Below are 18,989 nucleotides of genomic sequence, written 5' to 3' on the forward strand. Positions count from 1 at the left end.
GTTTCTTGCACAAAAAATAGTCCACATAAAAGTAACACATTTAGAAATGAGAGAATATCAGCATAGTGTTTCGGGTCGTTTAAAAATGTAGAGCATTGCACTGGGTACTTGTACTACTAAATCCAATTATTATGCCAAAACTCAGATAAAACATAACTAAAACATTCAGCAGTTTGAACAAAGCAGAATATTGATTATATTCTACTTTTTGATTGTCAAAAGTTAGCCTTTTAGCTTTTTGAAAATCCAGATTTGTAACAGATGAATCTCTGATTTACCTGAAGTGTTGTGTAGCCTAAATTCAGTGTAGCATATTTGTCAGCATTTTAAACAAATACCATTCATGTCAGGAAGCGTATCTTGGTACGCCTCTGTCACTGATCTAAACTCGGTTGTTGCTCGTGTTGATTATATTTATACCGACCCGTCTCCACTACTGTATCGTCTCTGAACGCAATGATTCTCAAGGCAGATGGCTTTGCGGCTGGTCGAGGATGACGTCGACACACACCCCCTCTTTGGATTATGACGCAAACAAAAAGGGACCGACAGGGCTGCAAACCCCTTGGAACATGTTTTGCCTTAACTTTACATGAATGCTTACATATGTTGGTAATTTATAAAAGGATACATGATCAGACGTCTCGACTGTTCTTCCGGACTACAGATATAACTAGGCTACTCGGAAATGCGGCACGTGTCGACAGTCTGCCTGCTCGCGCCTGCTGTGTTGTCCCTGATGTAGTTTGTCGCATCTGAGTGCCTCACCTGCAGGTTTTAAGGTCGTCCTTAACCGGCTCCCAGTACCCGTCATTACCATAGACGCGTTAATGTCAAAGTTGTGACAGTAAAAAGAATATTTTACAATGTACCCTTCCACTTCTGTTGACGCATGACCAATTTGTATCACATTACGATAAGGAAGTGTCAAAGACATTTAGAGACATCATGCACAACTGTGCACGCTATCTCATCTTCTTTCAATACATTGGAACAAAATACAGGTAGGTTATGTAATAATAATGCATGATATCTGGTTGCACTCAAAGGTGTGTTATTATTTATTATATAATTATTATCTCTACAGTGGTGTAGTGAAAATGCCTCAACATGAACTTGTTAAGAAAGGGGTCCAGGACCACGTGGAGGTAAGTTTTGTAAACGTTTTGAGTTTTAATTATCCTTCCATACATGTTTCCTCTTTCCTTCTTTCTGTCATTGTTGGTCCTGCAAACCAGAAAATAAGTGAACTAAGTTACTATTCGAGTATAACTTGTAAAGTTGCCTGAATACCAAATAGCATTGGGACAACAACACATATCATACAGGCAGATTACAATGTGCAATCATCAGTCAAATGTTGTGTAGATTGAAGTAATGCAATCCTACTGTCCTGTAATAACTCCTCTCTCCACGAGAGTTAAAGTGTTCAGTTTGAGTTAGTTGGTACATTTAACAGGTTGAGTGAAAAGACACACAGGAAGAAACACATCCTGCTGCTTACATTTATGCATAATTCACCTTTCCTGGTTTGATTTAACTTTGATTATTTAATAGTTTTTTTAGTATGTTTAGTTTTGGTATGTGCTGGAGTTTGTTTTTGGCATGGTTGTATGTAAGTGAATGGTTTTATTTGGTATAAATGTATGTGTGTACATAGATGCATTTACAGTTTTTATATTACAAGTATTTCACTTTTTTTTTTAACTGTCAGCATGAATGCTAATAAGCTCAACTCCCCTTTCTGACTATTTGTTGTAAGCTATGATTGTTTTTAAAAGACCAAAATAGATTTTCTTTAACAATACATGAGCCAACAGCTTATTTTTAACCTCTCTGATGTTCTCTTTCTCCGTGTACAGGATGCAATAAGGAGGCTGAAGCCGATCAACCCAGTGTCTCTGTCAGTTTCCAGCAGGACAGACAGAGGCGTCCACGCCCTCTCTAACTCCGCTCACTTTGACCTCCAACGCAAGAACGATAAGCCGCCATTTGCCGAAGACATTATTGTTCAGGCTCTTAATAACCATCTCAAAGAAGAGCAGATTGGGTGAGTCTGGACTCCTTAGATGAGTGTGATATTCAACAGTAGAGATGATCTCCTCACACAAGGGTTAAATGTAACACAGGGTCATGCACTGAGAATGTATCCAACAAGATTAAGCCACTCATACTGAACAACACTTTTCTCTGGCTTGTGAAATCAGAGGACTCACAGAACATTTTATTCTAGCAATGATAAATGGAAAGAGACACAGAGTTTCCTGTCGAAATTATTATCAACAGGTGTTATATGTAGATTTATAATCCACAGGTGTATATGTGTATAGGTATAGGTGCAGGTGAAAAATAAATAAAAATACACCCCAATGATTTACAGGTTTTTAACATTGTGATTTGTTTTTCATTCAAATCCACAATTACCACCTTGGGGTTTCATTTATCTGCCAATCAATTAATGTGCAGTTTCCATGTCTGTCTCTCAAGTCATCACATCATCATTTACCACATTAGACATTTTAGTGAATTCTTAAAATGAGCATACTTATTCTTGAGTTGTGGTCCACAATGTGTTTTTCGAGTTCACAGTGAACAAAACATCCTCATCGGTTCATTCTTGCGTCCAACTTGATTTCTGTGAGAAATGTTAAGAACATTTTCTTCAGGATATATAATTTTTACAATAATTGGATGGATATGTGAAGTAGTCACGACAAAAACTCTTATCTATTTTTGGCCTGGTGGTGTAATGACTGTGTGCGGTGTGAAACCTGTCCTTAACAAAGTATTACTTCACATTAATATCCTCTTTAGTCTCATGCAGTCCGTCTCTGTGATGCAATATCAAGACAGCAGTTTTTCTGTCTGATAGAAGAAAATAAAAAATAACCACAGAGACAGAAACAGGGAAGGGCAAGGAGAGTGATAGATTAACGGATAGGAAGGTAAGACAATACAAGAGCACCGAACCGATGTGGATAAGACTGAATTAAGACAGAGGAGTGAGAGTGTGAAACAGAACGAGCCATTCGGGAGGCAGACAGAGAAGAGAGGAGGGAGGAAAGGGAAGCTCCCAGCATCCCACTAATCCCTAAACCTGCAGAGAGAAGGTTAGAAAGGATTATCCCTTCTCTGCTTTTTGGTCTATAGCATCCCTTATACACACTCCCTCACACACACACACACACACACACACACACACACACACACACACACACACACACACACACACACACACACACACACACGGATACACTCCTTCAACTAAATGGAAATTACTGTGATTGAGTGTGAAACCTGCAAATACACAGTATAAAAACGCTTCCTGTCTTCCAAAATGCCTTATACTGTATACGTAGTGTCAACCTTTTCATCTACCAGTAATATTTATCCAGTTATATTCATACAAAATCCCCATTAATTTGTGCATTTTCATAAAAACGCACCCTAAACCATCTTTTCACTTCTTACTTGGATGGAAGAGGTAACCAAAAATAGTTTTTTGTTGCAGCATCAATCACAATATGGCTTCCAGCGTATAGCTTTGGTCTGCTGCCTCCTAAGGTAGAATGCCAATACAAGATTTAAATGTGGACTTGCACGCTGAGAAAATACCTCTTTAGTCGGGGGTTCATTCGTCTGCTGTGCTGCCGCCAAAAAGGGCCTCAGTTAGCCTGAAATGAGCAGCCAGTTTCCCATAAGGGCAAACTGCTGAGTAGCAAAATGGTGCCATGCCAAACAATGCCCCAGTTCCCAGATGTGTGAGACCATGCTTTGTACACTGCTTATGAAAATGTAGTGTGTGTGTGGTTTGGGGGCCAGGCCTGTCATTTCACATCAGAGCAGACACTGAAGGCAAAAGCAAGGGTTTCCTCTGCCACGTGTCGCGCCCAATCTCCTCCCCTGGAAACGTAACCTAGTTTCTCTGTCATTGCACACACACACACACGCACACACGCACATGCACACACACACACACACACACACACACACACACACACACACACACACACACACACACACACACACACACACACACACACACACACACACACACAGACTGACTGAATGTGCCCTGCTGTGAACAGAAAATTAGACATATGTGCACATATATGGGATGTTGGAGCATTGTTCTCATACTTCCATATACTCATACACGGCTCTTATCACCTCCAGCCTTCTTTTAAACACACGCATGCATGGGAGCATTTTCTTAGTGCATGCACAGGCGTGTGGACGAATGCTACAGGGTGTTATTGTAGTTTTTGCGGTCACAGTCACCCTGGCACAGCTCTTTGTTCTTCATTTTACAGATGTAAGCATTAAAGAGTCCCCACTCCTCACTGTATTATTACTGAACAAAACATCTCTGACCCATTAAAGGGAGGTGGTGTGTGTCAGACATGTATGAAGAATTATAATGAAAGCATTCAGTAGATAGAAGATAGTTTTGTGATACGTTATGATACAAAATAAAATGCAACTACAGCAATCCTGATCCCTCTCTCCCTCACCTGGAGGTTATGTAAGCTATATTAGATGTAAGCTCTAAATGTGGAGATGTGGATGTGCATGTTTTATTTATTATTGTCTGGGATTTGGAATAACTCTGTAGAAAAACCTTTTACAATTTAATATATTCATGTACGATAGTTACCTCCACCAGTGACGTGATTGTGGTTGTTATTTAGTTTGTTAGAAGGTGGACTAGTGCAGAATAAGCCAAGGAAAACTATTACAGAACAGATTTGAATCATAGGGAACAATATTTTTCATTATAAAACAGCCTTGGCGATGATTTCATTATCAATTATCACCAGAGCTTGAACAATTTGAAAAGTTATATATATATATATACATTTTATCTTCTTTTTTTTTATGAACTGGTCAAAACATATAACTGTCAAATATTTTGTGATTAGGGTAAAGAAAATACCCAAAATACACATTTAGGTCTTTATTTTTGCTGCACTTTGTCTATTTGTAATTGCTAGATTACATTTGATCATGCCTCACAAGCATATTTAAACAGATAATGTCAGGAAACTTTTAATGAAACATTGCTTTTACCTGACATTATTGTCTAAGTTTGTGTTGATATCTCTTCATTCAAACATGTTAACGCCTTTCACCTGTAGTGTCTCCCCTTGATGACATTCTTTCTGTCATTTTAAAAGAAATAATTGCACATTGATGACATAAGACATTGAGGAGAAGTTGAATTCTGGAAGCTTTTCAGGCCTAAATGGATGTCAGCTTTCAACCTACAGTAACAGTTATTTTGTCACTCTCCCAGAATCACCCGTGCCCTCCGTGTGCCTGATAATTTCCATGCCCGTTTCCGTGCCAATTCTCGGACCTACGTATACCGGATCGCGCTGGGAATCCCCCACCACACTCTGCTTCCCGTCACAGAGCACCGTCTCTGCTGGAACCTCAGCAACACGTGAGTTAACCTGCTTTACACCAGACATCCCTGCCTTCATTCACTCATCTGTCGAGTTCCCTTAAGAAATACAAATCGAGATTTGTATTTCTTAAGAGGGTCCAGACACACACACACACACACACACACACACACACACACACACACACACACACACACACACACACACACACACACACACACACACACACACACACACACACACCAGACACCAGACACGCCCTCAATAAGCCCATGCCAAGCCTTGCAGAAACAATGGCATGTTAAACACATGAATAATCCACATGTGCCACGCCGGAACTGCATTAGGTCCAGTCAAACAAAGTGTTTCATCTGAGCTGACAACCCAAAAACATAGAGAAAAACATGAAATGGTGAGGGCTTCACAGCCTAGATGATGTTCTAGCTGTGATTGGAAGGAGGGAGCGTAAAGAAACACATTTCACATAGTGTACATATGAGCATTCTGCTTGTAGCTCTACACTTTTTTGGAGGGAAAGTAGGGCAAGATAAGCTGCGGGCTTATACGCATGCAGAACAACACCCCCGCACATGACTGACACTGTGTTTTTCTCACTCTCGCTTTCCCTCGCCCATCTTCTCCTTTTCTCCACTACACTTTTTTCTCTCTACCTTCTTTCCATTTCTCCTTCCCTCCCTTGTTTCTCTCTCTCTCTCTCTCTGGTGTCTGCTTATTTTGTTGTATCCCTTCTCTCATTTTCAGCATCCATCTCATCCCTCCACCCCTCAGCCTCTCTGCCTCCTCTCTCCGTCTCTCTTTGATTATCCTCTCCCTCGTCATCACACACCCCCATCTCTCCCACTGCAAAAAATATACATTTCCACTGTTCATTTTCATGTTGAATTTAGTCTTCAAATCTTGCATTTTTCTAGATCAGTTTTTCTAAAATAACAGAAGTATAGTATTTCAGTTTAACTTTATCCTGCGAAATCCAAATATTTATAGATTTACTTTATGTTGGTTGACTAGTAGATTAGACTCAGGTCTCCATGGAATTACAAAATAACAACTTTAAGAAATGAAAGTTAATCTTAATCAAAATGAAGATGGACATAAATGTGTCTATTAATTGGAGACCCACATTGCCAGCTCTGAGGCTGTGTGACAGTGGTTTTGAGTTATGCTAACAGAAATAATAACAATGCTAACGTAAGCTAACATGCTGATGTTCAGATACAATGTTTACCATGTTCACCATCATAGGTATCTGGTTATCATGCTAACGTTTGTGAATGAGCATAAAGGCAAGTGCAGCCAATGGTTCTGATGGGAATATCATTAGTTTCGTATGTAGGTATTTTGGTCATTAAAAATAATTCAATTAATAACTTTATATTTTTCCAATTTGTGCCATTTTCCAACTTTCCCTCAAAAGTTCTAGCACTAGTTATAAAAGGACAAACTAGAGACTGACTTGAAAGTAGACACCCGACACAAGTCATTTTTTGCAGCGCTCCACCACATCTTCATTCATGATTCTCATGTTCAAGATTCTAAATTGGTGCATTAAGATTTTAATTAGTGAGTCACTCGGCACACTCCTCCTCGCTGTGTCTCCCCCTCTCTCCGTCAGATCGTATTAAAGCAGTGACAGAAACATGAGACTGTAGAGAGTCGCAGCACTGGGCCAACTTTCAGTCTCTTCCTCGAACGAGCTGCTCATCGACATGCTCCTCTCTGTCACATGGTGTTGTGCATCAGAAAAGTTAATATTATATAACACCACCAAGAAATTATTCTATTTTGAAAGCTGGAACATGAAGTTCCTGAAAACCTGTGGTACTTAAAGTGCACACCATATCCCCGCTGCCTGTCCTCTCTGTGAAATGAAGCTACAAAATGGATTAAGGTATTGCAAATTAGCGATCACTTATTAAATAGAAATGTCTCCTGTTTCTGTCTCTGATCAGGGAGCTGGATGTGGGAGCCATGCGCGAGGCTGCCACCCTGCTGATTGGGACTCAGGACTTCAGCACCTTCAGGGCAGTCAGCTCTGACATCCATTTTAAAAATCCTGTGAAGACGCTTGATGTGGTCAGCATACAACCAGGAAGATCTTTCGTACAAACACATTTCCTCAGGTAGGCTGTTTATACTCAGGTAGGCCGGCAGTCAGCAAAGGAAACAGCTGCATACCTATTTTTGGAGCACTTGGGGTCAAACAAACAAGCTTCAAACATAACCTTGACATATCTTTTCATATCTTTTGACACATCCTGAACAGTTTAGCATTTGTGAATTGTGATGAATGTAAGTGTGATATCAGCTCTTCTTTTAGTTCTGTTTTGCTCTCCACCAACTCCTTAGGGCTCTTTAACAACTAAATGCTCTATATTCACCAGCTAGCAGCTCACTTTGTCAGTGTGCTGGAAAGATAAGGTACCGCCCCGTGGGAGTGAAACAAAGCTGTGGTCCTTACCAAAACAATGAGCTATAATGCTATGTCTAGCTAACTGCTGGGAACTGCCTAGTCAGGTGATAATTCGGTGTGGTTTCGTTAAGTCTTTATTACACTTAGTCTGTTTTATATATTTAGTATAAAACATGAATCGGTGCAACCTACATTTTTTTTAAAAAACATAAATATATTTTAAAAAGCTACACAAATAATCTATCATGGTCAAATGCACGAGTATTTACTTTCTTGCCAAGATTTAGATGAAAAAATCATTGTGAAAAGTAGTGGGAGACAGCACAGTGCTCCCAGTTAATACTTTTTATCCAAATTGGAGAAAAAGGCATAGAAAATAAAGAATAATGCATGTGCTTTCACACTCCAAACACTTTAGTCTTGTGTTTCTCAATCTTACATCAACTGATGCTTAGGAAATTGGCCAATGTCTTTGAATCATTTACAGGTACTCCACTCTGCATGAAAATAATCCCTTTCAAGCTTCAATCCGACTCAGTGGCCTGTTTGATATGATATTATCATCAAATTTTGAGTAGACTATAATCTGGACTCAAAACTCAATTTGTAGTTTAATATAGGGCTGCAAAATAAATATCATTTAAATTAAGATCGCTGGGGGTTTAATTGGAAAGTCTTGATTGTTTTCAATAGCTCTCATGTCATGTGAAACAATGACTCCAAATCAGTACAGCATTGTATTACTAAACCAGACAAGTCGGACACACGTATTCTTTTGGATTTCAGTCCACCTTTTATTTTACATGAATATAGTTATGTGATATGTGAGCCGGAGAGAGAGAGAGAGAGCTTTTGGAGATTACAGGTCCATGGGGGTCCCTCTGCATGGGGAGTACCACCTTAACCGCATTCATTACTTGCCCTGAGAATATGGTGCACAATATGGACATGGGCAGATGATTTGCAGTTAATAATAATAATAATAATAATAGATTTATTTAGTTAGCGCTTTTACAGGTGCTCAAAGACGCTTTACAGATATAGTGAAAAGAAAAGAAAGGAACAACAAATAAATATATAGTTAAAGTCAAATAATACAAAAACAATCACACATTAAAAGCCAGATTGAAGAGGTGAGTTTTTGAAGGTGGTGAGGTCAGTGCAGTCTCTGATGGGTTGTGGGAGTGAGTTCCAGAGGGAGGGGGCAGCGACGGAGAAGGCTCTGTCCCCCCAGGTCCGGTGATTGGTGCGGGTGGGGATGGATAGTAGGTTGGCTTCTGATGAGCGGAGGCAGCGGGAAGGGGTGTGGTGGTGCAGCAGGTCTGTGAGGTAGTGGGGGCCTGATTGTTGAGGGCTTTGTGAGTAATGAGGAGGACTTTGAAGTTAATTATTTGACGGACGGGGAGCCAGTGGAGGTTCTGTAGGATGGGAGCGATGTGGTCTCGGGAGCGGGTGTGGGTGAGAAGGCGGGCAGCAGAGTTCTGGATATGTTGGAGTTTATTGAGGAGGTTGGATGGTATGCCGTAGTAGAGGATGCTATTGCAGTAGTAGAGTCGTGATGTGATGAATGCATGAATCACGGTTTCAGCAGCAGAGGAGGAGAGTGATGGGCGGAGACGGGCAATGTTTTTGAGGTGGAAAAAGGCGGTCCTGGTGATGTGATTGATGTGGTGGTTGAATTTGAGCTGACTGTCGAAAGATGACTCCGAGGTTGCGGATGTGAGGGGGGGGAGATAGAGTGTGGCTGTCAATGGTGAAGTTGAAATTCTGGATGGCTTTGGTACGGGATGGGGGGCCGATGATGATGATGTCTGATTTGGCACTGTTCAGTTGGAGATAGTTTGTTTGCATCCATGCTTTTATTTCTGAGAGACAGTTGGTGAGAGTGGAGTGTGTTGTGGGGGTGATGGTTTTTGTTGAGATATAAAGTTGGATGTCATCGGCGTAGCAGTGAAATTGAAGGTTGTGGCGACGAATTATTTTGCCAAGGGGGAGCATGTAGAGGATGAAGAGGAGGGAGCCAAGCACCGAACCCTGGGGGACGCCTTGGGACAGAGGAGCAGTGGAGGAGGTGCAGTTGTTGATGTTGATAAACTGATGTCTGTCGGTGAGGTAGGATTTCAGCCAGGAGAGTGCAGTGTCTGTGATGTTGAGTGATGATTCGAGGAGGGACAGCAGGATGGCGTGGTTGATGGTGTCGAATGCTGCGGTGAGGTCGAGGAGGATGTTCAGGTTGCCGGAGTCAGAGGAGAGGAGGAGGTTGTTTGTTATTTTCAGAAGAGCTGTTTCTGTGCTGTGTTTTGATCGGAAACCGGATTGAAATGGCTCAAAGAAGTCATTGGAGCTGAGGTGGGATTTTAGTTGTGAGGCAATGACACGTTCAAGTATTTTTGACAGAAAGGGGAGATTTGAGATGGGCCGGAAGTTGGACATGATGTCAGGTGTGAGTCCAGGTCTTTTGAGAATGGATGTGACAGCGGCCAGTTTGAGAGAGGGGGGAACTGATCCAGATCTGAGGGAGGAGTTAATGATGGTGGCGATGAGTTGGGAGATGGCAGGGAGGCTCTCTTTAACACATTTGGAGGGCATTGGGTCAAGTGTGCAGATGGAGTTAATTCCAGTCATGAAGTGGGACAGTTGCATGGGGGTCACAGGGGAGAAGTGGGACAGGGGCCGTGAGGTGAAGGGGGGGAGCCAGGAGGGGAGGTGGGGGGTGCTGATGATGGTGTCATATTGCTGTATATGTTGCTGATTTTGGTTTGGAAAAACGAGAGGAAGGAGTTGCACTGTTCGGTGGTGAAGGATGAGGTGGCGTTGTCACAGGGTTTGAGAAGTTTGCTGATGGTGGAGAACAGACACTTGGGGTTGCTGGAGCCAGACTGAATGAGTTGTGAGTAGTAATTAGACCGGGCTGCTTTGAGTGCGTTACTGTACTGCTGGAGATAGTCTTTGTAGATTTGAAGATGGACTGTTAGTGTGGTTTTATTGTGTTGATGTTTCCTTGATTTCATTTGGCGGAGTTCAGGGTATACCAGGGGGCAGAGTGTATGAAAGAGACATTTTTTGTTTTTGTGGGGGCCAGTTCATTGAGACAGAAGGAGAGGGTGCTGTTATAATAGTTCAGATGGGTTTTCAGAAAATGGGGGGGGGAGACAGACATCTTGCAGGTAATGGAGGCAGTGATTGCTGAAGGTGAGATGGATTTGAGATTTCTGTAGGTTATTGTGCGTTTTTGCTTTTGGGCGGGGATGGGGATGTTGATGTCCATGATGATGGCCAGGTGATCAGAGATGTGGAGATTGAGGGCTGGACAGATGATGGATGGTGAGACCAGTGGAGCAGACCAAGTCCAGGATGTGACCACGGCTGTGTGTTGGGAAGTTGATGTGTTGAGAGAAGTTGCAGCAATGAAGGGTTTCCTTAAATTCAGAGGCATATTTGCAGGTCGGGTCGTCAACATGAATGTTAAAATCACCTAAGAGGAGAACAGATGGGGATATGGCAGAAAGCTGAGTGAGAATGTCAGAGAGGTCGGAGAGAAAGGAGGGGTTTGGCTTCGGGGGACGGTAGATGATGGCTGTGACCAGGGGAGTGGGACCAGAGAGTTTGAAGATCAGGTGTTCAAATGAAGAAACATCAGGGATGGGGATTATGGTAGCCTTTATTTCCTTTCTGATAATAGCAGCTATACCACCACCCCACCCTTGTGGGTGAGGTTTGTCAATGTATGTGAATCCTGCTGGGGTGATTTGATTTAAAGAAAAATAGTCCAGGGGTTTTTGCCATGTTTCGGTCAGATACAGAAAGTCCAAGTTATTGTCTTTAATGAATTCAGTTCCAAGTAAATGTCACATAGTCCCTTAACCCCCCGCACACATGGTGCATCAACAAGCTGTGAGCATCAGGGCTTTTTACACTAGGGTGTCTATGGTTGCATGTTCATCATAGTGTAGTTATATTTTTACAGAAATGCCATGAATGAAAACCTGCAGCGGAGCTCTTGATTAATTTGCTGTTACTTTTTTCTTAAATAATAAACGGCTTTAAAAGAGGGACAATCTACAACAAAATGCCCCAGAGCCAGTGAAAAATCTTGACAGCTATTGGATGTGTTTCTATGACATTTGTTAAACATATTCATGTTCCATTCAGGTTGAAATATAATTAACTGGACATTCCTTTAATGAGCACCATCTACAGGGCAACATTTTAAATTGCTCAGAACTTTGGCTAGTAACCAAAACATGCCAAACTAATGACATCCCCATCAGCCTCAGCTGTGATTTGGGTTTAGAGCTAATGAGCACATTTTAGCATAATCAGAGGGTACATCATGTCCTGCTTAACATTAGTATTTTGTCATTATCATTATTAGCATGTTGGTATAGTCATTAGTGCAGCCTCACATGGTCCCTTATGCATTAGGCTCAAAGCACCACTGTACCTACGTATCTTCTCACAGTGATGCTGGCACAACTGTACTGCAAACTTGTTGATTTAGAAATCCCTCAAACAATTCATAATATATCTAAACATTAACGTTCTGTTGAAATTCTAATTGATCATTTTCTCAGTTAGATGCCTGGAAAACCTTAATGCGTTTTATCAATATCCTTTACAAACAGAAAAGACACACACACACACACACACACACACACACACACACACACACACACACACACACACACACACACACACACACACACACACACACACACACACACACACACAGACAGTGCAACATGAGACACAGCCTTTGTCTATCCACATTAGGATGTCCCTCACCAGAGTCCATGAGCTAACAGGCTTGCTGTATATACCTGTCTCTGCATTCTTACATATCAAATGAAATCAGACGGCAAGCGCTGACTCAAATTTACATTTGACCTAATTCTTCACATGTGCCTGTTTGCTCGGCTCATTCTTCCCCAAGTTATCAGATTTGGAACAAACGGCAAGAAAAATGTAATGTCACATTGCAAACGAGGAAGATTCATATTTTTGTCATGGCATCACACATAATCCAGCCGGGCCTAAACTGCAGTGGCGTATTCATCCATCCATCCATCCATCCATCCATCTTCTCCCGCTTATCCGTGGTCGGGTCGCGGGGGTAGCAGTTCCAGCAGAGAGCCCCAAACTTTCTTTTCCCTGGCGACATCAACCAGCTCTGACTGGGGGATCCCAAGGCGCTCCCAGGCCAGCGAAGAGATATAATCCCTCCACCTGGTCCTAGGTCTACCCCTTGGTCTCTTCCCAGCTGGACGTGCCTGGAACACCTCCCTAGGGAGGCGCCCAGGTGGCATCCTAACTAGGTGCCCGAACCACCTCAACTGGCTCCTTTCGACGTGAAGGAGGAGCGGCTCAACTCTGAGTCCCTCCCGGATGACCGAACTTCTCACCTTATCCCTAAGGGAGAAACCAGCCACCCTGCGGAGAAAACCCATCTCGGCCGCTTGTATCCGCGATCTCGTTCTTTCGGTCATGACCCATCCTTCATGACCATAGGTGAGGGTAGGAATGAAAATGGCCCGGTAGACAGAGAGCTTTGCCTTCTGGCTCAGCTCCCTTTTCGTCACAACGGTGCGGTAAAGCGACTGCAGTACCGCTCCCGCTGCTCCGATTCTCCGGCCCATCTCACGCTCCATTGTTCCCTCACTCGAGAACAAGACCCCGAGATACTTGAACTCCTTCACTTGGGGTAAGGACTCATTCCCTACTTGGAGTGGACAGTCCATCGGTTTCCTGCTGAGAACCATGGCCTCAGATTTGGAGGTGCTGATCCTCATCCCAGCCGCTTCACTCTCGGTTGCGAACCGATCCAGTGAGTGCTGAAGGTCGCAGACCGATGAAGCCATTAGAACCACATCATCTTCAAAAAGCAGTGGTGCAATCCTTATTCCACCGAACTGCAGACCCCCTTCCCCATGACTACGCCTCGAAATCCGATCCATGTATATTACAAACAGGATTGGTGACAAAGCGCAGCCCTGGCGGAGGCCAACCCTCACCAGAAATGGGTCTGACTTACTGCCGAGGACCCGGACACAGCTCTCGCTTTGGGAGTACAGAGATTGGATGGCACTGAGTAGAGACCCCCTCACCCCATACTCCCGCAGCACCTCCCACAGTAACTCCCTGGGAACTCGGTCATACGCCTTCTCCAAGTCTACAAAACACATGTAGACCGGATAAGCGTACTCCCAGGCCCCCTCCAGGATTCTTGCGAGAGTAAAAAGCTGATCGGTCATTCCACGACCAGGACGGAATCCGCATTGTTCCTCCTCAATCTGAGGTTCGACAATCGGCCTGACCCTCCTTTCGAGTACCTTCGAGTAAACTTTCCCGGGGAGGCTGAGTAGTGTGATGCCTCTGTAATTGGCACACACCCTCTGATCCCCCTTTTTAAAAAGGGGAACCACCACCCCGGTCTGCCACTCCTTCGGTACTGTTTCCGACTTCCACGCAATGTTGATGAGACGTGTCAACCATGACAGTCCCTCAACACCCAGAGCCTTCAGCATTTCTGGGCGGATCTCATCCACCCCCGGGGCTTTGCCACTGTGGAGTTGTTTGACGACCTCAGTGACCTCCCCCCGGGAGATTGGTGTTGATCCCCCGTCATACTCCAGCTCTAACATAGAGGGCGGAGTTGTCGGGTTCAGGAGTTCCTCAAAGTGTTCCTTCCAACGCCCTAACACTCCATCAGTTGAGGTCAACAACGTCCCATCCTTACTGTACACAGCTTGGATGGTTCCCTGCTTCCCCCTCCTGAGGTGTCGGACAGTTTTCCAGAACAACTTTGGTCCTTCTCCATGTCTTCTCCCACACCCGCTGCTTTGCCTCGGCCACGGATGAGGCTGCTGCCCTTTGGGCCTGTCGGTACCTTGCAACTGCCTCGGGAGTCCCCCAGGATAACAAATCCCTGAAGGCCTCCTTCTTCAGTCGGACGGCTTCCCTGACCACCGGTGTCCACCAGGAGGTTCGAGGGTTACCGCCCCTTGAGGCACCTAGGACCTTGAGACCACAGCTCCCCGCCGGGGCTTCGGCAATAGAGGCTTTGAACACCGACCACTCTGGTTCAATGTCCCCAACCTCCACAGGAATGCCGAAAAGCTCCACCGGAGGTGTGAGTTGAAGGCCTCCTGAACTTGGGCCTCCTCCAGACGTTCCCAGTTCACCCGAACTACACGTTTGGGCTTACCAGGTCTATCCAGAGGCTTCCCCCGCCACTCGACCCAACTCACCACCAGATGGTGATCAGTTGACAACTCCGCCCCTCTCTTTACCCGAGTGTCCAAAACATACGGCCTCAGGTCCGATGATACGATAACGAAATCGATCATGGACCTTCTGCCTAGGGTGCTCTGGTACCACGTACACTTATGAGCATCCTTATGTTCGAACATGGTGTTTGTTATGGCCAATCCATGACTAGCACAGAAGTCCAGTAACAAACCACCACTCCGGTTCAGATCAGGGGGCCGTTCCTCCCAATCACGCCCCTCCAAGTGTCTCCATCATTGCCCACATGTGCGTTGAAGTCTCCCAGCAAGATTAAAGAGTCCCCTTCAGGAGCCCCATACAGGACTCTTTCCAGGGTCTCCAAGAAGGCCGTATACTCTGAACTGCTGTTGGGTGCATAAGCACACACAACAGTTAGAGTTTTCCCCCCCATAACCCGCAGGCGTAGGGAGGCGACCCTCTCGTCCACTGGGGTAAACTCCAACAACGAAGCACCCAACTGGGGACTTGTGAGTATCCCCACACCCGCCCGGCGCCTCACACCTTGAGCAACTCCGGAGAAGAATAGAGTCCAACCCCTATCCAGAAGTAAGGTTCCAGAGCCGACGCTGTGCGTAGAGGTGAGCCCAACCAGATCCAACTGGTAACGCTCCACCTCCCGCACAAGCTCCGGCTCCTTCCCCCCCCAGAGAGGTGACGTTCCACGTCCCCAAAGCCAGCTTCTGTCGCCCGGGTCTGGTCCATCGAGACCCTCCGCTTTCACTGCCACCCTTCTGGCAGCGCACCCGACCCCATCGCTGTTTCCCGTAGGTGGTGGGCCCGCGGGACGGAGAAGCGGAGGTGTTGCCCACGTTGCCTTTTCGGGCTGGGCCCGGCCGGGCTCCGTGGCAAGCCCGGCCACCAGACGCTCGCCGACGAGTCCTCCTTCTGGGCCTGGCTCCAGAAGGGGACCCCGGGTATCCTCGTCTTTCATGAGGTCTTTTGAACCAATCTTAGTCTGGTCCCTTGCCTGAGACCAATTTGCCATGGGAGACCCTACCAGGAACACAAGGTTCCAGACAACACAGCCCCCAGGTTCATCAGGGCACACAAACCTCTCTACCACGGTAAGGTGCTGGTTCTTCAGAGAGGTGGCGTATTCAGCATGTGACATTTAAACAAGTCTGTGAAGGAGGAGAGGCCCGGCTCTATCTGATGATGTCTGGCAGCATGAGCGTCCCATCGGCACCTAACTGTGGGGGGGGGGTCCTCTCTTTAAAGAGAGACAAAGAGAGGACATGTCTTTACATAAAATACACATGAGACATGAACACTTTTTAGTTCAAATGAATAATTCACTTTCAGAACATGGTTGGGACTGATGAAATACATTTTTAAAGACTTTTAGAATGATATACATATAATAATCAGACAATGAGTGTCATTCAGATCTACACTCAATGTGGCTCAGTATTATGCTATATTACATCTGACGACCATTCAAGATATTATTTTGCTTCTAAAATGTATAACTTCAACCTTTGTGGCAATACTTAGTGGTACATTCAGTCAGTGATGCCAACTGCTATGCCTTGAGGACCTAATATTATCATTGTAACGTTTAATTAGTGTTTAACACGTGTTGGGAATCTGCCTTAAAGCATTTGCAAATTGGAAATAAATAAACAGCTGTTGTGTTTAACAATTGTATGTTCTGTCTTTTCTTGGATACTATATATATGTTGTGCAAAATGTAACACCTGTTTTTGGTTTTACAGAGAAATACCATTCTGGGAGATCACGTTTACAAGCAGATCGTTCCTCTATAAGCAGGTCAGTCCCTCTCACTGTTCTCACTCTCCTTTTAAGGTCTGCAAATGTGATGCAGTTAGTGAGTTGCACCATCTGCTGGATTAATACTGAGCAGAACCCAGAGGTATCACGCTCAGTGGGGGATGGATGATCCCCACTAAATGTCACTTAAAGTTTGCCGGAAGCACTCCACGGACTCTGCGATGACAGCTTCTTCTGGTAGCAAGTTCCACTCTCTGATTGTTCTCGGAAAGAAAGAGTATTTAAGAGTGTCACTAGTAGCGATGTTCAAAGAGTTGGCTTTGCGGGTTGCACTTGTAACTGGCTCTAGGTACATGGAGGCATCAATGGCTGAGATGTTATGGACAATCTTGAAGAAGAGAACCAAACGAGCCAATCGCCGCCTTTCACTCAATTCCACCCAGTTCAACCGCTTGAGCATTTCTGTGACACTGCTGTCCCATTCATAATCTCCAAAAATGAATCTTGCACCTCTTCTTTGTACTGATTCCAGGGCATCACTGTCTTTATCAGTGTAGGGGTCCCAGACCGAGCTGGTGTACTCTAGTTTAGAGCGTACTTGGGCCACAAAAGCTGTCTCCTTCAGTTTCTGGGGACAGCGTCGCAGGTTCCGGCGTAGGAAGCCAAGTGACCGGTTTGCCTGTGTTACAATGGTGATGACTGCTGTGGGGGAAACCTCTGAAGCAAGGAGACACGATGGAGAGCTGGAGCTTTGATGTCAAACACTGATGGTTTATTTTGGAGCTTTCGGCCGGTGAATTCACAAGACATGTCACGGGCCACGGTTTGACCACACGGTTGAGATGCCACAATCAATTCTGAAGAACCCTCCTGTAGCTCCAGGTTTTAACTAGTTCAGAGTGTAATAATCAACATTCTTCAATAGATAGACTAAACAGCTGAGGACACTGAATCACAGTTGTTGTCGCTTATGGCTCGGGGTCATCTCCACCCCAAGAAGGATGTGTTCCAGGTGTCCCACAACAATAACTATCTCTGACCGAGAGTTGCCCGGTCACAAACTGGTAACAACAACAAAATGCTTGGGCAGCCCCTCCTTAAGGGAGATAGCGGCTGCTCATCTGCGTCAGAGGGCGAAATCTGACATGCAGGGGAAATTATTCCCCAACAACTGCAATATCTCATAAATAAGTTTCATTCAGCATACATTTCTGAGATATTTTAAGTCATGATGTAATAATGTGTGTCTCTGTAGTTGGCGTAAAGAAGTGGAATTATTTGCCGAATGATTTAAAGGGATGTAAGAAAATGTATAAAGAAATCATATTTAGACAGTATGAATTTGACTTGATTGGGTTCTGGTTTTTTGTTTCAGTATTTGTAAGCAACTGTGACTGAAAGAATATTGCTTCTTTGTAAGAAGGGGCAGGTTAAATAAGATTGTCTTCTCGCTGCGCCTTTCCACCATGTGTTTTAAAAAAACAACTAGTATTATGTACAACTAGTACATGCTTTGTAAAGTGTACATGTTTTGTTTTAAATTAACTGCCATGTGTGGAATACATAAAATGTTTGTTTGTCCAGGTGCGAAGGATGACGGGGGCCCTGGTGGCTGTAGGGCAGGGGAGGCTCTCAGTGCCCCAGCTGAAGGAGATACTGTTGGCTAGGGACTCGCTCGCTTACCCACAAGCCATGGTGGCTCCACCTGACGGCCTCTTCCTCACCAGGGTGGACTACAGAGAGACAGGTGAGAAGGCTCATATTTCCTTAACATGCTAAGTGTAGTTTTTGCCCTGATGTCTTTGTCAGTTTACCATTTCATAGTAAGTACTTTTTTTGTGTGTAACTATTTGTTTGGTACATTTTTCTGATGTATTGCCAATTCTTTCCCTCCTTAGACCTGCAGTTTTCACAGCAGACGTCAGAGGAGCAATGCATCTCCAGTGGAAACTCAGAGGAATAATGATTGTTTATAATTTCCATAATGCTGTGTGCAATGTTTGTAAGAAAGTTTTGAATGTGTATATTATTTTTCTTTACTTACAACTAGAATAAACTTACGAATAAAGCAGCTTCACTTTGAGTGAATGACCCCAGTAGGTGTAAATAACAAAATAATGACCACACTCAGA

At 44.2% G+C, this 18,989-nt stretch overlaps 1 protein-coding gene across 1 annotated transcript; it reads left to right on the forward strand.

The window, feature by feature from the left end:
* The first annotated feature begins 516 nt into the window (after window positions 1–516).
* pusl1 (pseudouridine synthase like 1) lies at window positions 517–18,879 on the forward strand. The gene is made up of 8 exons (XM_034227206.1): window positions 517–1,004; window positions 1,088–1,148; window positions 1,863–2,050; window positions 5,297–5,446; window positions 7,379–7,549; window positions 16,842–16,896; window positions 18,442–18,604; window positions 18,756–18,879. Exons 1-8 carry the CDS (start codon window positions 949–951, stop codon window positions 18,818–18,820), a joined length of 909 nt encoding a protein of 302 aa, XP_034083097.1. The 5' UTR covers window positions 517–948; the 3' UTR covers window positions 18,821–18,879.
* The last annotated feature ends 110 nt before the right edge of the window (window positions 18,880–18,989 follow it).

This window comes from Gymnodraco acuticeps, unplaced genomic scaffold (assembly GCF_902827175.1).
Source record: "Gymnodraco acuticeps unplaced genomic scaffold, fGymAcu1.1, whole genome shotgun sequence".
NCBI lineage: Eukaryota > Metazoa > Chordata > Actinopteri > Perciformes > Bathydraconidae > Gymnodraco > Gymnodraco acuticeps.